Source organism: Lagenorhynchus albirostris, chromosome 4 (genome assembly GCF_949774975.1).
Source record: "Lagenorhynchus albirostris chromosome 4, mLagAlb1.1, whole genome shotgun sequence".
NCBI classification, from domain to species: domain Eukaryota; kingdom Metazoa; phylum Chordata; class Mammalia; order Artiodactyla; family Delphinidae; genus Lagenorhynchus; species Lagenorhynchus albirostris.
This window is the reverse complement of record NC_083098.1, coordinates 99,374,665-99,394,688: the sequence shown is the minus strand read 5'-3', so window position 1 is coordinate 99,394,688 and position 20,024 is coordinate 99,374,665. Positions and strand designations below refer to the sequence as shown.

General features: G+C 37.8%; 1 protein-coding gene across 6 annotated transcripts in view; it reads right to left on the bottom strand.

The window, feature by feature from the left end:
• The window catches only part of ADGRA3 (adhesion G protein-coupled receptor A3), a 118,748-nt gene that overhangs the window by 38,425 nt on the left and 60,299 nt on the right, over positions 1 to 20,024 (bottom strand). For all 6 annotated transcript variants that reach the window (XM_060148419.1, XM_060148421.1, XM_060148422.1 and 3 more), the window contains 4 exons: positions 18,925 to 19,138; positions 11,994 to 12,158; positions 8,852 to 9,053; positions 7,764 to 7,919 (listed from right to left, as the gene is read on the bottom strand). In XM_060148419.1, coding sequence (XP_060004402.1) covers positions 7,764 to 7,919; positions 8,852 to 9,053; positions 11,994 to 12,158; positions 18,925 to 19,138 — 737 coding nt within the window. The remainder of the gene's footprint in view (positions 1 to 7,763; positions 7,920 to 8,851; positions 9,054 to 11,993; positions 12,159 to 18,924; positions 19,139 to 20,024) is intronic.

Below are 20,024 nucleotides of genomic sequence, written 5' to 3'. Positions count from 1 at the left end.
AACTGAAATAATAACTGCCACCTCTTGATGGGAATTCAGAGTAGCTGGACTAATTTGGTTATGTGTTTATCTCTTATTCTTAACTTTTATTTCAAATTTGTACGTGAAAATAAATAAAAACGAGATGATGTGGTAAAATATACCTACTGCAGTGGTCCCCAACCTTCTTGGCACCAGGGACTGGTTTCCTGGAAGACAATTTTTCCACGGACGGGGTGCGGGGGGGGACGGTTCAGGCGGTCATGCGAGCCATGGGGAGCGATGGGGAGGGATGCAGAGGGATGGGGAGGGATGGGGAGGGATGCAGAGGGGTGGGGAGGGATGGGGAGTGACGGGGAGCAACGCAGAGGGACGGGGAGCGACGGGGAGGGACGCGGAGGGACGGGGAGGGATGGGGAGGGACGGGGAGGGACGGGGAGGGATGGGAGTGATGGGGAAGGATGGGGAGGGAGGGGAGGGATGGGGAGGGACGGGGAGTGACGGGGAGGGACAGGGAGCGACGGGGAGGGACGGGGAGGGACAGGGAGGGATGTGGAGGGACGGGGAGGGACATGGAGGGACATGGAGGGACGGGGGAGGGACGGGGAGGGACGGGGGAGGGACGGGGAGGGACGGGGGAGGGACGGGGAGGGACGGGGTGGGATGGGGAGGGACGGGGAGTGACGGGGAGTGACGGGGAGTGACGGGGAGGGATGCGGAGGGATGGGGAGCGACGGGGAGCCGCAAATGAAGATTTGCTCACCTCCTGCTGTGCAGCCCGGTTCCTAACAGGTCTCAGACCGGTACCGGTAAGCTGCCCAGGGATTGGGGACCCCTGCTCTATAGCTATAAGAAAAGAAATGACCACTGGCTGCAAAAACTTAGAAGATAAAATACAGGAAAATACCAATTCTCCTCTGAGGCACTACTCAAATATTTCTGTAGTGTTTAAAAAAATAAGCACAAGTACAAGTAGTTTCATAATTTCTTTAAAAGTTTTACAAGTATGGACTTTATGAAAATCCAACATGAGACCTGATTGATACACCATCTCTTCTGAAAAACTATGTTTTGATCAAAGAACTACAGCTATGGGTCACTAGATAATGCCGGTAAAGGAATTTAACATGTGTTAATAATTGTAAAGAAGAGAAATATCTCTAAGAATGTACAGAGCTAATATGAGTGGTTGCCTTAGCTGAGAACAAGCTATTTTTCTCATTATTTCATTACAAATGGCTAAGAACTAAGGAAAGGGATTTGTTGCCAATATATTCCCTAGGGCAGGTAATCACGAAATGCTACACGCTTCTGTAGCTTGGTTACGGAAGTAGTTCTGAATCCTTCACAGTGGCAAAAAAGGACACAGAAAGGATAACAGTGCATGAAGAATTACACTGGATTTAAAAAGTATTCCTGAAATCTGACACACAGATATAGTTTAATAACTGCAACCAGCGTTAGGAAGCACTGTCTTCTCTCTCTGACCGCATTCCCTGAAGGCCACGCCAGCCGCAAAAGGGTCAGAAGGAATCATGCACCTGCTCTTCCACCTGTCACACTAAACAGTGAGGATCAAATGAAAACACTCTGAACACACTTTATCCAAGATAAAAGGATAAAGAAATGAAAATGCCGCATTAATAACAATGAAATTGTTAAATGTCATCTGCTGTAAGAGACAGAATATTTCATGTTCTTTTCTGTATTCATGTTCAGAACCCTGGGCAAAATTAGTTCAAAAATCGTCCGTAAATTCCATGAATTTCTGATGTTAGTTCATGAAACACACAAGATAATACAGAGACTAAACTTGATGATATTTAATTTTAATGTAATAGAAGCATAAAATAACACTGCAGCTAGAATATTTATGTGCCTTGGAGTTAAGTACTCCTGGGTTAAGATTTCAACTGTCCTGTACATGTTAAATGCCCATAGCAGATTATTTAGCGTCTCCAAGACTCAGTTTGCCCATCTGTAAAATGAGACCAAGAACCCTATAAGAAGTGCCCAGAATGTCTCATTTCATAGTAAATTAAGGACAAAAAAAAAAACCAGAAGGTAAATATCTTCATTAAATAATTCATGCAGTTTGAGAAAAGTCAAGAGATCCAGGCCCCTCCCCACATTTATGTTTTCAAGCACGAATCAGCAGGGGGTACCCTCAGCAATTCTAAAAACCAGAGAAGCAAAAATTACAGACACATGTATCAGCAGGGCAGTACGCTGGGCAGTTGTTTGGGGACAGCCATGATGGAGATGGGAAGTGCAGAATTGACATGTAGTCCAAACCTGACTAAATAATAACAAGAGCAGTTGATATCATTATTTAAGTTCAAGCAGTCTTCATGGTTTTCTCCTAATTACAATCTATTATATTGAGATCATAGCTATCTCAAGGTATGTTATGTTGCCTTGATTACTTTTAATGAAGGAATTGCTCTGTTGTGAGAGTCAAGTTTTAAGAGTGTTATTTATGTCACTGTTAACTGGCTTCAGCATCCTGGGGGGCCTGGGGACCCCACTGAACGTGTCTCAGCTTGTTTAGTTAAGTAGTCAATATTCAGTGAGAGGTCTAATTGTGATGACCATGAGGACTGTGGCAAAGGTGAAAGCTCTGACGTCACTGTGGTACAGAAGTAAAGAGGATGATGATGGGGAAATGGGTGGGAAGGGAAGAAGGGAAAAAGCCTGAAAATAATGTCACATGGAATAAATGTTGCATTTATTCTCCATTTCTTTACAGAAAGGATTTGAGGCAGCCTAACACAATTAAAAAGATTATTTATCTTTTAATTTAAAAAGAATTAAGAGTGAGAAATACAGACTTGAAGAGACACAGATAAGTCAAAAATACACGTCAATGCAAATACCATATCATAACACTTACATGTGGAAACTAAAATATGACACAAATGAACTGTGTATGAAACAGAAACAGACTCATAGACATAGAGAACAGATTTATGGTTGCCAAGGGAGAGGGGAGGAGGGGGAGGGATGGACTGGGGTTAGCAGATGCAAACTACTACATATTGAAAGGATGGACAACAGGTCCTACTGTAGAGCACAGGGAACTATATTCAATATTCTGTGATAAACCATAATGGAAAAGAATATAAAAAGGAATATCTATATATATATGTGTGTGTGTGTGTATAACTGAATCACAAATTAATGCAACATTGTAAATCAACTATACTTCAATAAAAAAATAAAAAATTACATGTCAATGGCAGAGCTGCTGGGACTGGGGAAAAATTGATGCTTACTAGGTTTCTAGTCAAGGCAATAAAGACAATTTTACAATTAACAGAAAGAACATTTCCTCCAGGTAGACAAACTTGCTTTTATAAAAAAAATTCTTAGAACACGTGAAGAACACTATTCAAGGGCGGCAGAGTGTCATGGGCAACACCCTCAGCCATACGTTCACAACAAATGGAAAAGCTGAACTTCCAAGATTCCTCCAGTTCTCCCCATGGAAGCAGATTCTGTTTTTTTCTGATTACAGAAACATTATGTGCATCTCGTCTTCTGGAAGTATGAAGGTCTAAGTACTCTGGACAATTCTTATAAAAGTGAAAAATGCTAAAGGAAAAAAGTTACCTTTTAAACACACCACTGGTCAGTGAGAAAATAAAGGCTCCACCAGAGACTAACAGCAAAACAACAGGAATCCAAGGAGCTCTGAGGGTGAACTCAGCTGATCACCGACTATGTTTTGACTTCCACGCAGGGCCTAGGCCCCGCCAACACAGGCCTAACAGGAGAAGACCACTGCGTAAAGCTGATAACACAAAGGAGACACCCCCAGGGTCAGTACAAACCAGCATTAAATTAGCCTCAAGGAAGGAAGGGAATGGCAAGGAGACTTGAAACTTCCCTGTCTTGACCCTGGCATGAGGTGGGAGGTGAAAAAATCTCTTCCCTGACAATCTGTCAACACAAATCAACCTTCACACAGGACTGAAAGCAGAGTTCACCTTTTTTCTGTGGTCTGTAAAACCTCAAGCGAACAACTAATTTCAAAGTGACCCCCTTACCCCGCTATTGCCCCTCGGCTCTTAGCAGCACATAAATATCACGCTTAATAATGATACATTAGAGCATTCTCATTAAGACTGCTCATCACCAACATGAATCAGCACTGTTCTGGAGGTCCTCACCAACGTATATACAACCAGAAAAAAAGAAGGATGTATTTTATATAGGAACAGAGAAACCAGCTGTTCTTTCCTGGTGACATAATTGTCTACAAAATCCCACATAACCAACTACAAAATTATATGAATGAATTCCCAGACACGAGGTCCACATGTTTTTAAAAAAAACCATAATCAAGGAAAATTGAACATGGACTAGATATTTTATGATATTAAGGACTTAGAATTCATTTGGGTGATATAATGACAGTATCATGGTTCTATTTTAAAATTCCTTATAATTAAAAAAAATTATGGATGAAATGTGACATCTAAAATTTGCTATTAAATGTTCCAGCAATGAAAAAGACAGAAAGATACAGAGAGTGAGACAGAGAGAGAGAAGGTGGGAGGGATAGAAGACAAAGGAGATGAGTGGATAGGAGAGATGAAACAAGATTGGTAAATACTGAAAATTGTTGAAGCTTTGTGAAAGGTATTTTTAAAAAGTATTAATAATAACATTCCTTCTCCTATGTTTTTGGCATTTTCCAATTAAAAAAAAGTTTCTGGAAAGTTTTTAAAAAGTTAAACGCAAAGAGAACTTTTTTAAAAAAGCAAGATAAGGATGGAAAATGAAGATTCTACACTGGTTCTCAGAGCCTGTGCCAAAGACTTGTTGCCCAGCATCACCTGGAATTTGTAGAAATGCCAATTCTCAGACTCCCTCACAGACCTACTGAATCAGAACCTCAGGGCATGAGGCCTACCAGTCTGTGTTTAACAAACCTTCCAGGTGATCATGACACACACACATTTGAGAAACCATGTGGTGGAAGGATCAAAAGGCCAGAAGCTGGCTCTTTGAAAATCTTTACAGAAAAGTCTGACAAGTAAGATGAAGGAATAAAACATTAAAAATACCGAAAAGGAAAAGGAAACATAACCATCAATACTGAAGTGATTATGTCTTAAAATGAATAAATGAAAGAACTTTACATTTTTAAAAATCTGTACATAAAAATGCAGTAAATTAGCATTAAGGTGCATGCCTCACTCACATATTTAAAATGAAAGCACAGGAAGGAGACTATACCATGTAACCAATTCTAATCTTCACAGACTTTCCCATCTTCTGAAATGGATGTACATTTGTTTTCACAAGAGAAATCACTATCGTAAATATGGAACAGACACTGCCTGACAGACAACCTTCAGCTCTTTTTAAAAGACCCCAGGAAACAAATCACTTAGATCTGGCAGTTTGGTAGCTTCCAGCACCCACCTAAGACCATAGAGTACCACCCTGTGTTGGCTGGATTCAATCACAGGTTATTTTAGTTATAACAAAATCCATAGCAGAATAACTTTTTGGACATAATAGAAAAATCAATTTAATTGTCCAATTATGCTATATGTATTTAAGGATACCTCAGCATAATTTTATGCAGTGGTAATTAACTTAAAATGAAGCCCTTAAAATGAAGCCTCATGATTGCCTCTTAATATAGTAATAAACAGTGAAAGCAATGGCCTGTAGTCTAAGTTTCCAAAGAATCAGATATCTGTCACTGCATCATAGGTAATATTACATTTATACCTCAATTGTTCAATCCTGAATAATTTTCCTGTTTCTTCTATTTATACTTAATAAGTTGCCATCATTTGTTTCCAAAGATGATTAAAATTTTACCTCCTATGTTAGCCAGTGAAAGTGACAGCAATCTCCTTCAAACTAAGTTTGTAGATAAGTAACTAAAGCAGTCTCGTGATATTTTTTTTTAAGGACCTCTTTCGTAGTCTCTGAGATCATAATAATGTTAAATTTCCCAACCCTATAAAAAGTATATCCTAGCTTTGCAATGATTCTGCAAAATAGTTTCACCTATATTTCTCACTTGCACACACAAACTTTGCACGTTACACAGGGCAAGTATCATCCCCCATTTTAAAAACAAAGGGCCCATGGTTAATAACTCACGAACCAGGGCCACTTCCAGTCCTCAACAAGATGCTTCCCCCTAAGAACATACTAAAGCAGCAGACCATTTTTTCCACACACCAGCAAACATGGTGGAATGTACCGCATTGCTCTTCCCAAGTTGGGAGGTGTGCAGAAGTCCCTCACACCAAAACAGGGCAGCATGGGCATAAACATCTATTACATGATGGCAAAATCTTTCTCCAGGTCCACATTCCAAATGTCATTCCAATTACTCTAGTGACCACCTTCCATGAATGACTTCTAATCATGTGGGCAGCTAACCTGTGATTATAATCAACAAGGGAGAGCAGTATTACCACAGAAGCAAAATTCACACGGCTCCTCCCAGGGCTAGAAAAATTTACCATGTGAAGCAGGCTGTGGCCCAAAGACACAATCAAGCAAGAGACCAGTTCATTAGGAAACTGTGGTCTGAAGTTCAGATAACAACACAGAAATGCTAACTCATCGTCAAGTGGTCCGTTGACCTGAATCCTATCTACATACATGTCACTATTTTCTTTCCTTTAACAGTTACATCACAACAAGTAAAGTACCTAATGTACTAGGGCTGCAGTTTCAAAACTTACCACCAAAATGCAAGATATTAATAGATACTATACAAAAAAAATTCCTTGGTTAAATGATTTAAGGAAAAAGGCATATTACTTACCTTTTTGCACATTAATGAATCTGAGATGTCCCACATAAAGAAATAAATTAGACTTTGTTTAGTCCAGTCTTTTCCCCACAGTACTTTTGGAATACAATGGGCAACACTGTACTAGAAAGTAAATGTTATACAGCAGAAACTTCTGAATTAGACAGCCAAGGTTCTTGGGTTCTGTTTTCAGCCCTGCCCTAACCTAGCTGAAAAACCTTAGGCAAATCATTGAATTTTTCTCTGGGCTTCAGTGTATGACCTAATCTAAGTTTCTTCTACCTCTAAAATTCATTTTTATGTAAGTGATTTCATCACAAGAGAAACAGTTTGTATAAAGCTCTCACCTAGCTGGAAACTTAAAGTTTAAGAATATGTTAATCTGCATCTAAAAACTTATTCAAAACATTATTTGCTGCTCATTCATTCTGAAAACCATGGTTTGTTGAAGTTTTCCCTTAAAGGATATCATGTGGACAAGCATATCACAGTTTTAACGTGGCCCCTTTTCAAAGCTATTAAATTTTCATAACTTGTGTATTTTAATCACATGGAATGTTTTTTTTAAGTTCCTAAAGTAGTCTTTCACTTCTCTAGGACATTCCAAAATCAGTTAAGCAATTTAACACAAGATCTGGGGGCCTAAAACTCTCACTAAGAAGGATGGACACCTGACAGTGTGGAGAAGAGAAATCCCAGGCAGCCTGAGAGAAGCAGCCCGGCTGACCTACAACGTGGATGCAGGACGTTGCTTTCTCACAGGCTGGCTGTGCCCCATCACGGTAATTTCCAAGAACTGACAGTTCACCTCTACTCTTCCCAACAAGTCACTATAATAGAGCATAGGTTTTTCAATGACAATTTTAGAAGTTAAAAGGTATATTTAGTTCAAATACAGCAAACATAAACAGCCTTTCAAAATACAGATTCAACCCTATCACATGACCAGTTGCTGATATGCTATATGCTACAAATCTGAACCAGAAAATACCTCTTTTGATTTTTCCTCTTTAGTAAATCTTCCAAATTTCTCTATCATTTCAGCCACAAATATAACATCCATCTTGTCAGAAAAGTTGGCTGCTTCCACAGTGTAAGCCAATAATTGTCGGGCTGTGGCCACAGTGTTGGTAAGGTTGAGGGGCATCTATATTAAAAAGGCAAAAAGAAGCACTTAGCAAAATGACGGACAAAATTTTGACATCCTACCTTTGCATTTCAAAACATGGCAATGAATTCAAATTTTTTATCATCTACTCACTATGACCTTCTTAAAGTGCTTTTCCAAAACTGAGAAGACTGAAATATTATTGGAAACTTACCTGAAGGAATTATTTTTAACTTGGAATGGAATATAACAGTACATAAATGGGCTGCACCATCTCTACCTAGCCAAATTCTATATATACTCAATTCCAATTGCCTAGTAACACCTTTCCCGAGTATTCCAGCCAGGAAGGATCAATATCTGGCCTGGAACTCCTGCCACATGGGAGCATGAATCACTTATTTGCCTCTTATCTGTACTGTCATGCACTGCCAGTCATGCTTCCCATTTGTTTATTTATTGACTTAAACACGACTCAGCACCAACCATTATAAAAAGGGTATATCAGGTGCAGAGGAACGTAAGAAAATGTGTAAGACACAGAAAGCACCTGCCAGCAGCTTATAATCTGCTACGGTTTAAAAAAAGACACACAGAAGCAGAGATAAGGAAAAGCATACGAATAGTACAAGTGCAACAAGGGATCCCTTGTGACAAAGGATTTATAAAAGGAACTAAAGGGTAGCTTCCCAGGTGCATTTGAAGGATGGTTGGGATTTTGCCTGGAGATACAGATGATGAAGGTATTCAGGCAAAGGCACAGAGTCAGGTCGTAACTGGAAAGGAAGAGTGATGCCAGAGATGCCCTTCTCTGGTTGAGAAGGACAGGTCTGATCCCAAAGACACAGTCCACTGAAGTATAAACACCAAATCCTATGCTTTACTAGTATTAAAAAAAAAAATCTTACGTATTTGGTGTGAGTACCACGTTTTATTAGCACCCTCGGCCGATCTGAAGACTTTCCAGTTACCTGATTAAACATATAAAGAACTCTAGTGACATCATTTGCATACTGGCAGCGAGAATAATCATCATCCGCCCAAAAGCCACCTCGATCACATCTGCGCCAGGCCTTTCTCTCATCCTGGGCGTTTCCGGGATAGATCCCACCGCTGTGGGTATTCCGAGTACACTGCAGATGTGCGGTAATGCCTGCCAGCGTTCTGGGCCACCTAGAGAGACGAAGACAAAATGGCCTAAGAGAACCTACGCTGACACTAGTAACAGCAGAGGAAAATCAAGGTTTAGAACATGTCACACAGAATCAGACAAAAATCAAGAAGAAACAAAACTCCTTTAATAATAAGGACCCCCCCAAAATTTTTTTAAGTTAAAACGGACTAAACCGTTTTAAGCTACCAGCCAAGTGTATTTTATTACCCTAACAGAATATTTTCCTAAAATATTCTAAATATAAACAGACAGGGAAATTGTATCTTACCCAGTAGAAAAGAAAAATGGTAGACCAAATGGTCCTGCGTTTCTTTTTAATTACTGTTACTGTATTGCTGGCTTATAGAACCATTAGTTACATTAGGTCAGAATCTTATCCAATATAAATAGAATTTGCCCTGTCACAGAAGGAGAGTTAGGATATGTGTAGAGAAGAGCTACCATAGCAGGCCCAAGACGGCTCTCCTTAGAAAGGCCTGCTTGCAATGCCGGTCCTTCGGTGGCACCTAGGAACTTGGGGCTTGGAGTGTTCCCATGAACAGTTAACTGGTAAAGGTGATTCACTGTACCTAGACTGTCTGGACAAGCAATATGGTGTATGCTAAGCACCTGCTTTCTTCCTGGGGGTCTGAAATTTTGGTATCAGGTAGGCAGAGGATGCCTACATGACCAGCCCCCAACAAGAACTTTGGGTGCTGTGTCTCCAGTGGGCTTCCCTGGAGAAGCCAGAAACACTATACAGAGGCTGCTGTCTTTTCAAGGCTGGAGGAGTAGTGAGCTCCGTGTGACCTTCCTGGGAGGCAGAGATAATCAAGAACCTTACACGTGGATCTCTCCAGAACCCACCTGTGTCTCTTTCCCTTATTATCCAGCTATGTATATTACTGGATCACTATATCTTAGATATCACTACAGCTATACGCTGAATCTCATAAGTTCTTTTAGCAAACTTCTGCACTTGGCTGGGATGGCGGGGGGTGGGTCTTGGAGATGTCTAATACCATATACAACCGAATTTATCTGGGTGAAGCCCAGATAAATTGTACAGTCACTGTGCAAGTGAAGTGACTACACTGACTTGCTGGTATGAATCAGCACTAACTGGATTGAGAGAAATCTTTGTTATTTGAGCTCTATTTCTCCAAAACTGGGAATGAAAATAACATATTTGATAATATGTTATATGTCATATATATATATTATATATATGAGTCAGTTATAGCTGACTCATAACATATGAACTGCTAAATTATAATATCAGCCACACCAAAATAGAATGCATTATGAAAAACTATATAAAAGATGAAGCAAGACTAAACTAAATCTTATTAATGCAGGGGAAGTTGTAACTGTATAATATCTTCCAGAATGTCAAAAGATAAATAATTCATTAATCAGTTAAATGATTAGACTCTACTTCTATTTTTAAAAATGGAAAACCCTCCAAAACTATGAGTAAAAACAGAAAATCCACCATAAGCAGAAAACATACTATGACTATTTAATGAAGATGTTGAATTTAACAAAATTAACAAATGTTATATATTGCACCTTAACGTATACTTTAAATATTTAAATATTATAGATTAACAGTTAATCCACATAAAAAACTTATCCATTGGCAATAATAAATTATGATTTCCACACATTCATGTCAAGGAGAATTTTAAAAGGGGGAGGGGGAGGAGGACGAAAGACTATTTTTAAAAAATCAATGGGGAAGTAGCTGAGGTAAAGATGTTATTGCTTCTTTACCTTTGACTTGAAAGATTAACACCAAAGGGTTTTTTTTCTTATCCTTAAAAATCAGACTTACAGCCACAAGGCAGCAATACCACCAATCATAAGACAGCTATGAACTGGGTATTCAACAATCTTTATGCTGCTTTACAGAGCTACATATTTCCCTTCATCTATATTAACTATATAACTCATTGCTAAAATTCTAAACATAAAGAACTTTAGGTAAATAACATATTTAAAGATAATGTTTTAAAGCAACTTTGAAAGTAAGGAGAGTCTAAGGTAAAAGTTTTTAGCTCTCACAAATTCTAAACTTTCTACTAAAAAAAAAGCAAACAAATCACAATATTTAACCCATTCTGATCATCTTAACAGAGTCCAACACTAGTGGCTCCCCAGCTTTCAGACCACCCAACAGCCTTCCTTTCTCAAAGTCCCTCTTGCTTAATTGCCAGAAGAACCAAAGGGGAGGAAAAATGGTTATGTGTTTCTGCTAATTATGATGTCCACTTAACTGCCTACGGTTAAAAGTCAATTAGCACCACAAAACCTTCCAAAGGTCATCCAAAAAGAGCCCTTAAAAAAAAAACAGGAAAAAAAAAAAAGAAAACAGGAAATGCTATTAGCACACTATTTTAGTAGAATTTCCAAACTGTTTCCTAAAGTAGTGGTTCTTAACTTTTACAATAAAACCACCTGATAAAAATGAACACTTCTGGGGCTTCCCTGGTGGTACAGTGGTTGAGAGTCCGCCTGCCGATGCAGGGGACATGGGCTCGTGCCCTGGTCCGGGAAGATCCCACACGCCTCGGAGCGGCTGGACCCATAAGCCAGGGCTGCTGAGCCTGTGTGTCCAGAGCCTGTGCTCTGCAACGGGAGAGGCCACAACAGTGAGAGGCCCGCGTACCACAAAGAAAAAAAAAAAAAAAGAACACTTCTGGCTCAACTTTCAGAGACTTATAAATCAATAGATCTCAGATAAAGTTCAGGCACCTCTTTTTACTTTTAATCTCCATAAATGATTCTGAAATCACTTATGGGTAGTCCTTAGATATATAAGGATATATATGTGAATACGCATACATTGCTCAAATTTTCTTTCTGACGACAGGAGACTGGTCACATATGTCTATGCCTTTGAGAATAAAAAGACGAGGGGCCAGTCAGCCCTTTCCAGCACTCTCCATGTCACTGACCTGAAATCCCCTTTATTGTTTACCACCCTCTCGGGAGGACAGTACTGTGCAGAGCTTTCTAAGACCACAATATCGACGGTTCTCGTATTGTTCCCACGTTTGGACTGGACATGGCAGCCCCAATTTCCAGTCGATCCAGCCTGAATATTAGAAATGGTTAGGGCACTGCATGAAGAAAGAGTTTAAAGAGAGAGAAAATATGGTTAGGCAACAAGGAAGACAACATGTGCTTCGATCATTCTTTGAGCAAACATGAATGTATGCTGTAGGACAAGCGCTTGCTTGCTAGATTAATAATAATAATAAAAAAATAACCCCTCCATTTAAGTACTTCAGCAGCAAGTCAAGACAGGCAGGTAAAGGGAGACCTAAAATACTACAGTAAAAGCTATAGCATAAGAATGAATGGAGTGGCACTGAGACTTCTCCCTCCAAGAAAAGGGAGGGCAGGCCACCACAGGGAGCAGAAACCAAGTGCCAAGGCAGAAACATCATGGCACTTCCTTCAGCAAAACTAAAGGAAAGTCAATTTCTGTTTTGTATATAAGTTCATTTGTAACCTTTTTTTTTTTTTAGGTTACACATACAAGCAATAAAAACAGAAACAGACCCACAGACATAGAAAACAAACTTATGGTTGCCAAAGGGGAAAGGGAGGAGGAGGGATAAATTAGGTGTCTGGGATCAGTATACACACACTCCTATATATAAAATAGTAACCAGCAGGGAACTTCACTCGGTATTCTGGAATAACCTATAAGGGAGAAGAATGTGAAATAGATACATGCATACACGTATAACTGAATCACTTTGCTGTACAACTGAAACTAACACATTATAAATAAACTATACTTCAATAAAGAAAAAAATCAAAAACAAAATGATAATTAAAAAAACTAATAGTTTCCAAGTTATATCTACCTTTTCAGATCCATACTCAAGCATGAAGAAGACTACTATTATGAAGTGTGTAATTAATATTTAAGATGAAATATTTTGTGGAAAAGGAGTTAAAACCTGTTAAGTCTCTAAAAAGATTTAATAAATTACCAATTAATGCTTTAACAAAAGTAGCTTTCCATTTAAAAGTACACTTCAACTTATAGTAACAGCTATATTTCTAAATAGCTGTCAGAAAATTCAACTTTCAAGATGAAATCATAATTCTCTAATATAAAACCTATTAATTAAAGAGCAAATGTCAGAACCTTCAATTAAACTTTATTCCCCCCACATGATCTACTATACTTTGCTTTCATGTAGAAACAAATAAATCATTAGACATAAAGCATGTATAATTTAATTAACTTAACAAAATAATGCCTTGAAATTAAAACACATTTTTCTAGCTTCCTAAAATCATTAATGGCTATACAACAACAAATGTTCTAATAAAGACTTTGAGGCACTGTGATTCTGAACCAAAGAAAATATTTATCATCTTTACTAAGTTAGTAAACAAACTAAAACATTGAAATAAATATATTCAAGGTAAAATGACACAGAAGAGTTTGACATTAAATTTAAATAACCAGAAAGCCTGTCAAACATTATACTTTGCATAACTCTATCGAACTAGGAAGTGTATAAAAATTTTTGGCAATAAAAAGCATTCCCTAATCCAGAGATCCCCAAATTTTCTTGGTTCATGGTTCCTTCACTAGATAACTTCCACAATGCCCCTAGCCTCAAAGAAACACCTAGGGTGAAAGCAATCTACAGATTCAATGCAATCCCTATCAAACTACCACTGGCATTTTTCACAGAACTAGAACAAAAAATTTTACAGTTTGTATGGAAACAAAAAAGACCCCAAATAGCCAAAGTAATCTTGAGAAAGAAAAATGAAGCTGGAGGAATGAGGCTCCCTGACTTCAGACTATACTACAAAGCTGCAGTAATCAAGACAGTATGGTACTGCACAAAAACAGAAATGTACATCAATGGAACAGGATAGGAAGCCCAGAGATAAACCCATGCACATATGGTCACCTTATCTTTGATAAAGGAGGCAGGAATGTACAGTGGAGAAAGGACAGCCTCTTCAATAAGTGGTGCTGGGAAAACTGGACAGGTACATGTAAAAGAATGAAATTAGAACACTCCCTAACACCATACACAAAAATAAGCTCAAAATGGATTAAAGACCTAAATGTAAGGCCAGACACTATCAAACTCTTCGAGGAAAACATAGGCAGAACACCCTATGACATAAATCACAGCAAGATCCTTTTTGACCCACCTCCTAGAGAAATGGAAATAAAAACAAAAATAAACAAATGGGACCTAATGAAACTTCAAAGCTTTTGCACAGCAAAGGAAACCATAAACAAGATGAAAAGACAACCCTCAGAATGGGAGAAAATATTTGCAAATGAAGCAACTGACAAAGGATTAATCTCCAAATTTTACAAGCAGCTCATGCAGCTCAATAGCAAAAAACAAACAACTTAATCCAAAAATGGGCAGAAGACCTAAATACACATTTCTCCAAAGAAGAGATACAGACTGCCAACAAACACATGAAAGGATGCTCAACATCACTAATCATTAGAGAAATGCAAATCAAAACTACAATGAGGTATCACTTCACACCGGTCAGAATGGCTATCATCAAAAAATCTACAAACAATAAATGCTGGAGAGGGTGTGGAGAAAAGGGAACCCTCTTGTACTGTTGGTGGGAATGTAAATTGATACAGCCACTATGGAGAACAGTACGTAGGTTCCTTAAAAAACTAAAAGTAGAACTACCATACGACCCAGCAATCCCACTTCTGGGCATATACCCCGAGAAAAACAATTCAAAAAGAGTCACGTACCACAATGTTCACTGCAGCACTATTTACAATAGCCAGGACATGGAAGCAACCTAAGTGTCCATTGACAGATGAATGGATAAAGAGGATGTGGCACATATATACAACGGAATATTTCTCAGCCATAAAAAGAAATGAAACTGAGTTATTTGTAGTGAGGTGGATGGACCTAGAGAGTCAGTAAGCCAGTCAGAGTGCAGTAAGCCAGAAAGAGAAAAATAAATACCGTATGCTAACACATATATATGGAATCTAAAAAAAAAAAAAAATGGTTCTGATGAACCTAGGGGCAGGAGAGGAATAAAGACGCAGACGTAGAAAATGGACTGGAGGACACGGTGCAGGGGAGGGTAAGCTGGGATGAGTGAGAGAGTAGCATTGACATATACACACTACCAAATGTAAAACAGATAGCTAGTGGGAAGCAGCCGCATAGCACAGGGAGATCAGCTCGGTGCTTTGTGACCACCTAGAGGGGTGGAATAGGGAGGGTAGGAGGGAGATGCAAGAAGAAGGGGGTATGGGGTTATATGTATACGTAGAGCTGATTCACCTTGTTATACAGCAGAAACTAACACAACATTGTAAAGCAATTATACTCCAATAAAGATGTTTAAAAAATACAATCGACTATAACAGAATAAAATAGAAAAACAAAAAAAAACACCTAGGGTGGTTCCAATGACTAAATGCAATCCTAAAACTATGTATATATGTCCTAATAACTTAGTAGCCATTTGAAAAAAAACACACATCAATTAAAATAAGTATTTCATTCTTAACCACAACTACTTCCTAATGGGCTGTGCATGCCTATTGGGCACTCCAAAATTAATCAAACATTAGATACAGATCAAACAGTGATATCCATATTCCTTGTTCCAAAATTATTTTCACACACTACTTGCTTTTGCACCATAGTAACTGTCAAAATCCCATTATCTAAAGTATGGCACCAGCAAAAGAGATGCAGTATCATGTAAATTCAACACCCTAACTGCCTGGAGCTGGTAGCTGTGTCGTGTCTCACTAATGCCCAGTATCACTATGCTCAAACACTTATAATACCACACAGCACCTCCGTTAACACACTGTGGCACCCCAGGACACATTAGCATACCCTCTGGGGAAAACGGTCCTAACCCAACTTTCAGCAATACCTTCAATGTCTAAAACCAATTATCGGAACAAAGTTTTCAGGAATCCTCAACACGACATATTAGGAGATTTAAGGAGAAGGAGGTAGCTTCAATTTCAGTGTCTAGGAAAAATACAAACTCTGATTCTTACTAATGAAGGATCAACGACATGAGGAGACCAATGAAGAATCAAGAGCTGTATGAGGTAAACCAGTCCAATAACCACATACTTCCTTTTCCTACAACTTCTTTATTATTCTGGGATTAACTCTGTGTAAAGGACTTCTCAGTCTTCATATGAAAGATTTTCACTTTGGTAAGTGTCCCTACCAACAAAAAAATGTTAGGTGAAGTTGCTATCCTTAGAATTAATTTTTTTGTAATGCTAAAGGAATTTAGATTAATTTAAACATGACTTACAGAAATAAATTTATAAAGTAAATCTAGTTACTTTATAGCTACAAAATTTAAGAGTTAAATTAAAGCTCTTGGAACTATATTCAATATCCTGTGATAAACAATAATGGAAAAGAATATGAAGAAGAAGAATATACATATAATTCAGTCACTTTGCTGTAGAGCAGAAATTAACACAACACTGTAAATCAACTATACTTTTCAATAAAATTTAAAAAAATAAGGCTCTTTTATTCAGAAAAGGGTTCTATTACATTTTTAAAGCTTTATTATTGTATTATATGTCAATTATTGTCTACTCAGAAAATAAACTGCTTAAAATATACAATTTGGGGACTTCCCTGGTGGCACAGTGGTTAAGAATCTGCCTGCCAATGCAGGGGACACAGGTTCTATCCCTGGTCCGGGAAGATCCCACATCCCGCGGAGCAACTAAGCCCGTGCGCCACAACTACTGAGCCCATGGGTCTGCGTGCCGCAACTACTGAAGCCAAGCGCCTAGAGCCTGTGCTCCGCAACAAGGGAAGCCACTGCAATGAGAAGCCCACGCACCGCAACGAAGAGTAGCCCCTGCTCGCCGCAGCTAGAGAAAGCCCGCACGCGGCAACCAAGACCCAACGCAGCCCAAAAAATACATATATATACAATTTGGTAAGTTTTGACATATGTATACACTTGTGAAATTATCACACAGTAAAAATAATGTAACAATTAGAATCTTCTCACTGGAACTTAATATTAAGTGCAAAGAACATATAAAAAACTTTCCTAACAATCTCATCCCCAATAAAAGAACTCTGCTTCTGGTAATAGCAGAGTGGCTCCTATCAAACCACCCTCCCTGCAATTAACAGTTAGTTATAAGCTGTGAACAAAACTACAATATGATAACTATCTGAACACATGGAGAGTGATCCAAAGCAAGCAGAAAGCAAAGAGGACCTGACAGTAGGAAGAAGGGAATGGCAGTGGGGAGTAACCAGGAAATTTTTTTAATGGCTTTTGCCCAAGGGCAGGCATTATTCAAATAGAAACTCAAAATCTTACGGGTTGAAAAATCAGAGGACAGAGGTAGAAAGGAGCCTGGCTGGAAGCCCAAACTTCTGCACATAAAATCCACCCAGCTCTTTAACTGACCCTGACCCTGACCCATGCAGACAGGGCAAACACCAAGCAGATTTCAGTGGCTGCCTAATACAGAAAAGCCAGATCCAGGAGTCTGAATTTAACCAAGGTAACTGTTCAATGAAACAAAACTAGCTGTCTTGAGAAGAATACAAAGGAATCCAGAGTCAGGGATCAGCAAACTTTTTCTTTGAAGGCCAGATAGTAAATACTTTAGGCTTTGCTGACCAAGAAGCAACACTGAGAATATTATGTAGGTACTTTTATAACCATTTGAAATGTAACCATTTAAAACTATAAAAAAACATTCATAGGCCAGATTTGTCCCATAAGCTGTACTCTGTCTATTTTTCTATAGCAAATTATTCACAATGTCCAGGATACAATCCAACATTACCAGACATATAAACAATATTTTTTAAATAGGGAAATATAAACCATATTTATAAGAAAAATAGTAAAGGTGATGATCCCAAGATGACCCAGATACTGGAATATGAAAGCAAGGATTTAAGGGTATCTACTATAAAAGTTAAAAGACACAAATGAAAATATGCTTCTAACAGACAGTTAGGAAATTTCAGAAGAGAAAGAGATATTATAAAATAGAATATTCGAACCTCAAAATGACCAAACCTGAGTCTCAACTCAGACAGCTTTTAGTTTCTTGGTAATTTTTTCATGATGCTTTTGTAATACTACCCTAAAGTGCCTCAGGAGAGAGCTGAAAAACTACAGATCTACTCTTCAATATTCAAGCTGAGGTCTATCTTTATGAAATTGGTAGGAAGGAAAGACAGAGAGAGACAGAAAAAGGCTTGGAGAGATACACAGAGACAGAAAGAGAGGCAGAGAGAAGGAAAGAGAAAATTCAATACCTACAGATTAAGATTTTACCAAAATAAAACATGATAAGTGATAACATCATATTTATTTTTATCTGTTTTTTGTACTTTAAGTTCATTCCAATTAACTATTGCTATGCTTGCACCAATCGTGGGTTGACACGTGTTATATTCTTTTATACTAGTGGGGTGAAAAAAGGAAGTATCTTAAAATGTTACATTAATCTTAAGACAGTGAAAATTAGGTGATTCCCAAAAGTGAAATTCTAAGCTTATTAGTAGCAGGAAATTGTTAGAAATTAAGTTTGGCACTAAAAGTTTACATTTTTTCCTCTTGAGACTTTAAACAAAAAGTCTCTCACTTTTAAACAGTGTTTCCCTTTCATCCTATGCTTTTTTTCCTCCAAAACTGGATGGAAAAGATAGCTATTTAATTTTAGAAGATAAGTAACAATCAGGAAAAGAAATGTCAGAAGTTTGCTTTTTTAAATGCAAGAAGGTAAAATATTCATTCAAATTCTAACTAAACAGTACAATTCTGAAATGATAAAATCCAGAGACAATTTCTCATCTAAAAAAAGTTTACCTTGCAATCAACGAGCAGTTGTGAATCATGTTCTTTTCAACAAAGATACCTTGGGATTCATCAGTTTCGACTATTCGCCCATCCTGATACCATAACACTTGCATGTCTTGATCAATATATGAAGCCATACACTGGAAAGGAAGGCTGTCTCCTTCAAACACAACTTGACGATGAGATGGAGTCATGTAGAATGATGGTAATTCAAGGGGAGGATCTAGAGACAGTAAAATAAAGACTCAGTTAACAAATACTATATTCACACTCCAAAATTTAAAATTATAGAAATTCTAATTGAAATTTTAAAAATGGAAAAACAAATTTCTCAGTAATCAGCATTCTAATGTTAGTATCAACAAAGCTATTACTGAATTAAGAGGGTCCAAGATGAAATTGAAACCATTTCATATCAACTTTTACAAAGCTGATATATTTCCTTCCAGTAAGAAAAATAAAAGAGAAATTTTAACTACATATGCAAAATGTACACAAATCTTTTGGCTCATTAAAAGCCTTTAAAATATTTAGTTCCTTTGTCTAACACAATAATTCTACTTTTAGTAGTATTCTATCCTAAATAGCTAATATGTAAAGATGTACACAAGGAAATTAATCCTTTTAATGTTTATAGAGTGAGAAATTATTAACCTAAATCTGCTGTAATAAGGAAATTGCTATGGCTACATCTCTGTAATGAAAAAATAAAAGTTATGGCCACATCTGTATAATGGATTGGTATGCATCTTTTATATGATGAGGAAACAAGTTTACACCATTTCCAGTTACAAAAGGTTACAAAATAACATTAGAGTATGATATTTTGGACAAAACATAATAAAAAGGTATAGAAGATGATACACCAAGGTATCCTTGACATTAGCTACCTATGAATGATAAGAATGTAAGTACGGGTTTTGTTTTTTTCTTCTTTTAGTTTTTCGTTTTTCCCCCAGCTTTATGGAGGTATAACTGACAAAATTATAAGTTATTTAAAGTGTACACCAAGGTAATTTGATATATGTACACATTATTTCTTTTCATAAATCTTTAACCCAATGAGCATATTTTACATGTGAAACAATAATGATAATAAAAATAAATGG